The sequence below is a fragment of the Sciurus carolinensis genome, chromosome 7, assembly GCF_902686445.1.
Source record: "Sciurus carolinensis chromosome 7, mSciCar1.2, whole genome shotgun sequence".
NCBI classification, from domain to species: Eukaryota; Metazoa; Chordata; class Mammalia; order Rodentia; family Sciuridae; genus Sciurus; species Sciurus carolinensis.
In genome coordinates this window covers 121,610,847-121,617,380 of record NC_062219.1, presented here as the reverse complement: position 1 = coordinate 121,617,380, position 6,534 = coordinate 121,610,847, and the positions used below count along the sequence as shown (strand labels likewise).

Here is a 6,534-nt window from a genome sequence, read left to right as displayed (position 1 = left end):
GTCACCACTGAGAGTTCAGTATATGCCAGGCAGGTGCTTAGGCACTTAGAAGTATAAACTCACTTAATCCTTTATAGACCCCTATGGGGTGAGTAAATTCTTAGACCCCTCTTATTCTGTGACTCTATCCCATCACAGTTTAATTTCTTCTTATGAATTAAAAATTCAAAAACTGCCCCAAATTCTGCCATGTCTACCTGGAAAAATAAGAGGAAGCACTGACTTCTCCACTCAAGGAGAGAATCGGGGGCTGGGGAGATAGCTCAGTTGGTAGAGTGCTTGCCTTGCAAGCATGAGGCCCTGGGTTCAATCCCCAGCACCACTAAAAAATAAAAAAATAAAAAAAAGGAGAGAATCGGCCTCAGCCATATTCCTTCCCCCAGAGTTCTAGGGAAAACACACGGAAAACTAATATTTCCATCAGGATTTATTTGTCAGAGATGACCACCAGCAACTCAGTGACCTCTTTGGCACAATGGGGCCCTCAGGAGGACCTTTAATCCCCTCCCCTGGATTATACTTACCCCAGAAATATAGGCTTGGATAATAATTTAATTACAGAATATTCCCCAGAACAAGCTAAGGTTTACATGGGGGGACTGGGAAATTCAAAGAATTAAGTGGAAAAAAACTTAGGATCCAAAAGAAAGTAGGGGGATTTAAAGATATTGGGGGGTATGGTAGCATCATTAAGAATTTGAATCTCCTCAGAGTGGAAGTTGTAGGAGTCTGTCCCTAGGAAATGTGCCGTCCTGCAGAAGAAATAGGAAAGAGAGAATAATAAACCAACTTGACCCCATCTTTTATTTCTGTAGCCATCCCATGTCAGAGCCCTTATTGTAATGATATTAAAAATTCTAGGTCAACAACACTAATATAAAGGAACTATCTTCAGCTCCTTCCCATAGATACTCCATTTGGGTAGAGGAGGAGGTTGTGGGCTCTCCTCTTTCCCCTTTCCTCTTGCCTGCTTCTAATCCCAACCAACACAGCTTAAATCATGCCATGAACCCAACACCAACCTTCTCTAATCCTCACCCACCACCAGGGGGCAAACAGACCAACAAATTACCTTCTGGATAATTGGATCCAGGAAGGGGAATGTAGCCTAGGAGAAGAAGACACTTGATTACACCAGTTTTTGTGAATGAAAGTATCTAGCATTATTCACAATATATGGGTAAGAGTGAGAATCAACCAAAAGCAGAAAGTGAGCAGAGGCTGTAAGGAGGGAAGTTCAAGGGGGTCACTCACTAGAGGAGCCAGACTTCCGCCAGCTGATCAAACCAAGAGAGAAGATGATGAAGCCCAGGCCCAGAGTCACTGCAGACACAGAAACCTTCACAATCTGTATAGGGGACAGCCCAGGTGCTGCAAAAAATAGAAACCAATCTCTGTTACTCTCAGAGCAACATAATCTATTGCAAACTCCATCCAGAAGGTTCGCAAGTCCTTTTTCCAAGTGCCATGGGTCTGGCTCCCACCACCCACTCTCAAGGAGATGACTTTTCTCAAACCTGCCATCCTGCTGACCTCTACTCCTAGAGCAACCCTGGAGAAGCTATGCCCCCAGAGTTGGCACCCTTGATTCTACTTCCTCTCTAATACAGTAGGGTCTCTCAAGTCCTTCTCTATGGCTCCTTCAGTCCCAGGGCACCTTACTGGCAGCCGCAGTGAAGGAGCCACAGAGAAGGCCTTGAGAGGCCCCACTGTATTAGAGAGGATCATCAAATTCACAAGGGGCTATTTTCCCCTTCTCTGGATTCCAGCAGGCTAATAGGTCCTTGTTGAAGGAGATACAGTATGTGAATTTCTTTGGAGTCTGGTCATAATCCAGGAGACATTCCTGACCTGACAACAGGATAGTTGAAATCTCACTAGTTGCCTAGGATAGTGAATTCCAGTGCTTGGTTCCGAACATGTGGTTCCAAATCCACATCTTCTTTCTAGGGCAATCAGGCTCCCCAATCACCCTCAGTACAAGATATGGCAATATCAACCACACCATGATAGCAACAATGATAATAACTAACTCCTTTTTAAAATATTTTTTAGTTGTAGATGAACACAATACCTTCATTTATTTATTTTTATGTGGTGCTGACAATCTAACCCAGTGCCTCACACGTGCTAGGCAAGTGCTCTACCACTGAGCCACATCCCAGCCCCAGATAATAACTAACTCTTTACACTCCTGTATCCCGTTGCCCCATCTCTGGTCATAAACCCTCCATAAGTTCCTCCAAACTTGCTTCCCATTTTCAGCATCTCCCTTGGTTCCATACACCATGGGTCTCTCCACACCACACACCCTTTGCCCAAATACTCATGTCCCTTTTTCAACCACCAACTTCCAATATCTCTCTTCTTTAACTCTGATTCCCCGTCTGCCATACACTTACTCCAGTCCTGAAGGATTGGCCCAATAGTCCCAAAGTGCTCCACCACACAGGTATAGGTATCCCCATAAGAGGGTGTTAAGGCTAAATGGGAAACGGTCTGATAAGTCCAGTCTCCATTGGGCTGGGCAGTCTTCTGAGCACTGTTGTTAGGGTTGATAAACTGCCCATTCTTCATCCACGTGATGGTCACCTCAGCCGGATAGAAGCCCCACACGTAGCAGGCCAGCATCACAGGCTCCCTTGTGTTAAAAGGAGTGGTTTGGGCTACTTGCACCGTTGGCGGTCCTGCATAGGAGGAAAAACATGATCACAAAGGTGACATTCTGGCTTTTCCTCCAACCTGGTTTCTTTTCCATTTCAACTTTTCAGATTTTGCCAACCTACTTTCCATACTCTCCACCCTGTGCTGAGCCACCACTTGAAGAGGAGACATCAAATTTACACCTGCTTCACTGCTTTTTCCCTTGCATTCCTTCATTGCTTTCTTTCATTGCACTAATCTTTTTTACTCCAAGATGATGTTTGATCACAATTGATAAATGCCAGGTCTGATCCAGAAGCTCTCTCAGAAGTCATTGTAGCTTCTCTCCTGCTCCAATCTTGAACCCCTTGCCTGCTAAGGGATCATCCCTGCCCCCCCACCAGTTGTGCTTCCCCATAGTCCCTCTGCACCCCTCTCTCCTTACGTGTTCTGTTGGTCAGTGATTTCCAGAAGGGCTGGGTGTGTGTGTCACAATCCTGGAGTCCGTTACGCAAGCGCTGGAGGAGGTTATCATTTCGGTTGAGGTATTCTGAGATGTCTTGGGCCAAGAAATTCAGTGTTCCAAATTCACAAGGGGCTATTTTTCCCACCTCTGGATTCCAGCAGGCTAATAGGTCTTTGTTGAAGGAAACACAATATGTGAATTCCTTTGGAGTCCGGTCATCATCCAAGAGACAGGTGCTTTCCACATGAGCCACAAAGCCACCTAGAGAAACCAGAGGAGGAAGGGTAGGTCAGTGTCTGTTGCTGGTATGAAATACTTAAAAATGTGTTCTCTGTCCCCTGTTCTTGGCACAGAGTTCCTAAATGTTTGTGTTTTCATGAGCAATGGTGCAGGGAGTTAGAAGCATCTTTTGTTCCAATATTTGGTCTTTGTCATGGTTCCTGATGCAGAACTCCTTATCCCTTTAAATTTCCTAGCACTGTCTTTTGTTTGAATGAGGTGACTCTTGGGGGACTCCTGGATGAGGAAAGGACATTGGAAGGATCAAGCCCTGATTAGAAGCTTGGAACTTTTATCCCCCTCTCCTCTCATTCAGGAATGGGAGAGGAGCTGGAGGCTGAGACAGTAATGCCTATGTGATGAGATTTCATAAACCCCTTACAACTATGAAGTTCTGAGCCCACATGCCAGGCAGGTGGCACACCCCAACTCCACAGGGACTCTTTGGGATCCAAAATTGAATTATAGCCAACAGGTATAGGATAATTGGTTGGTGTGAGGGGGAAAAACCTACCCATCTGGTCACAGAGCACATAGAGTATAAATACATAGACGAAAAACACTTGTCTTTTCCTGTATTCAGCTGGGAACCCAAGCCTCAGTTATACCCAGTTAGTCTGGCAGAGATTTCCCACGTTGGGAAGCCTCCACTGACCATGCTTACATGCTGGAGTCTCTGAAACCCCCAAACAAGGGGAATAGATGTAAGAGCAAAGAAGTTTTTAAGTCCAATTTCCTCTTTATGTGAGACTAAGTTCTGGGATAGGAGCAGCCCATGATTATTTGCATGATTAAACATGACAAGTTACCCCAAACAGAGATCTTCAGTAAGGCAAATGATTCAAAGGGAGAAAAGGAATGAAGAAAAAACTCTTGTTCTGTGCTGGAAATATTATTAACTGTAACTGCATTCCTATTATGAAGCAATTGCGGTGTGCCAGGCACAGTGCTAGGAGCTGAGAGATGCAGACGTTGTCCTGGCCAACTTTGCAGCAGGGGATATACATTACACAATTCACTACACAACTTGATTACTATTAAAATTGCTGCAAAGACTCAGCTACTAGGGAGTCTACAGCAGGAGGATCACAAGTTCAATGCCAGCCTGGGCAACTTAGTGAGATCCTGTCTCAAAATAAAAAATTAAAAAGGCCAGGGGATGTAGCTTAGTAGTAGAGCACTTGCCTTGCATGCACAAGGCAGCCCTGGTTTCAATTCCCAGTGCTGGGGGGGAACAATTGCAAAAGAACAGTACCAAGCGCTATAGGAATAACGTCGTAGAAAGACCAACTAGTCCAAGTTGTGCAAACCCAATAACAAAACTAAACAACCTTACCCTAAAAGAGGAGCAGGGGATGGGAAGGTCCCAGGAAGGAAGGTGCTTACCTGCTCCTGTGCAGCCCAGGCTGAGGCCCAGCAGCAGCCGCAGGAGTGTGGTCATGCTCTGGTGGACACAGGGGATTCAAGCCCCAGGACCAGCTCTTACAGGGCCTTGGATCCTTTCCTGCTCTGGAAGCCTCAGTCTGGGTAAATGATCTCCACACACTGCACAGAATAAGGTATTGCAGGTGTCCCTTGATCCTCACTAGATGAGTGATTTGATACTAAACCTGTTCCGACCAACTCATCTGAGTCCCCGTCCCAAACGGAGTTGTCAGATTAACTAGGTAGGCGGGGACAGATGTAGAGACAAATCGCTGCGTGCCACAGCCTAGCATCATCAGTTACCAGGTAAACCTCGTCTTGCCATAGGCTTAGACAATCTTTGTGTGAAACGAGACTATAGGTGTTTCCCAAGGTCACTGAAGGGAATAATCCCAACATGTCAAGGATGTATGTGGCCTGGACTGTCCACAAGCTTAACTTTCTCTTCTCAATACCCTCCTAAAGGACTAGGACCAGATACCCTTTCTTGTCCCCTAAAAGAAGGTTACATAGGGAGATAACACACAAACCCTTGATCTGTTCTGTCACCCCCATGGCACAGGCAGAGCTGCTGAGAAGGAAGAAGGCAGAGGGTGCAGAGTTGTCTGCTCTCAAAGCAAGACTGCAGAAGAAGGGGAGGAGTTCCACTGTTGAGTGGAAGAGGACAGGACAGTCCCTCCATAGGCCTCTTTGCTTCTTCCATTCCAGTCAGTCAAGCTTCATTTCCTCCTCACCTATCATAGCTGCCTTCTGGAGCCAGGAAGCCCCATCCCCTTACACTCGGAGCCATCTCTGGGGTAGACCCCAGGGCAATTCCACTAATGCCCTTGGGCAAACAGCTGGCGATGGGCCTAAAGCTCACCTGTCTTCCCCCAGACGCTAAACTCCCTTGAGTGTTTCTCTCACAGTCCCTTTAGTCCCAAGGCAGGTCCATGTATTATAAATACCGCCAAAACAATGAGATGAAGTTTCCCAGCAATTCTTCTCCTGGAAAAGACAGATTTTATTTAGGTGCCAGGAATTGAACTCAGGGTCTCCCACGTGTTAGGCAAGTTCCCTTCCACTGAGCTACATCCCCAGGCCTGAAAAGACAGATTTTAAAAGACAATTTACTTTTCTACCCTATTATAAACTACACAATTGATGAATTTTTCCATACTAAACTTAAAACCCTAAATTGACTTCCCTCTGCTCCCCAGTGGGCTCCAGGGTTACCTGTTCTCACCTTAGTTTCTGAAAGTTGTTGGATTTAATAGCAGATTAATCAAAAGAGGGTCAGGAGGGAGTCCCTTGACACCACACTTACCTGCCTGCTCCCAAAGTCCCTGACCTCAAGAGAATCTGGTATTTATGGAGAAAATGGGGGAAAAAAGCATGTGCCAAAAATGAATTCAAAGATTAATGTCAGGAACAAAAGGCTAGTTTTGTGTAACTGTGTAAGATTAACTGAGGAGCTGAGGTTGTGGCTCAGGGGTAAAGCACTTGCCTAGCATGTGTGAGGCACTGGGTTCAATTTTCAGCACCACATATAAATAAATGAATAAAATAAAGGTCTATCAACATCTAAAAAAGATCTTTAAAAAGATTTTTTAAAAAAGATTAACTGAAGTTCTACCATATTTCCCAACTATGCCCATGCTTTAAGCACACCTTGATTATAGACTCTGACTCCTGTAAGGAACCAGATGTGTTAAAGTAGGCAGAACCCAGGTAGAGAATCC

At 45.3% G+C, this 6,534-nt stretch overlaps 1 protein-coding gene across 1 annotated transcript; it reads right to left on the bottom strand.

Moving 5' to 3' along the window:
* Positions 1 to 412: 412 nt before the first annotated feature.
* On the bottom strand, positions 413 to 5,021 carry LOC124988856 (HLA class II histocompatibility antigen, DM beta chain). The gene is made up of 6 exons (XM_047558652.1): positions 4,775 to 5,021; positions 3,089 to 3,370; positions 2,403 to 2,687; positions 1,255 to 1,371; positions 1,073 to 1,108; positions 413 to 752 (listed from the first exon to the last, which is right to left on the bottom strand). The coding sequence occupies exons 1-6, from the start codon at positions 4,827 to 4,829 to the stop codon at positions 736 to 738; spliced, it is 792 nt and encodes a 263-aa protein (XP_047414608.1). The 5' UTR covers positions 4,830 to 5,021; the 3' UTR covers positions 413 to 735.
* Positions 5,022 to 6,534: the final 1,513 nt, after the last annotated feature.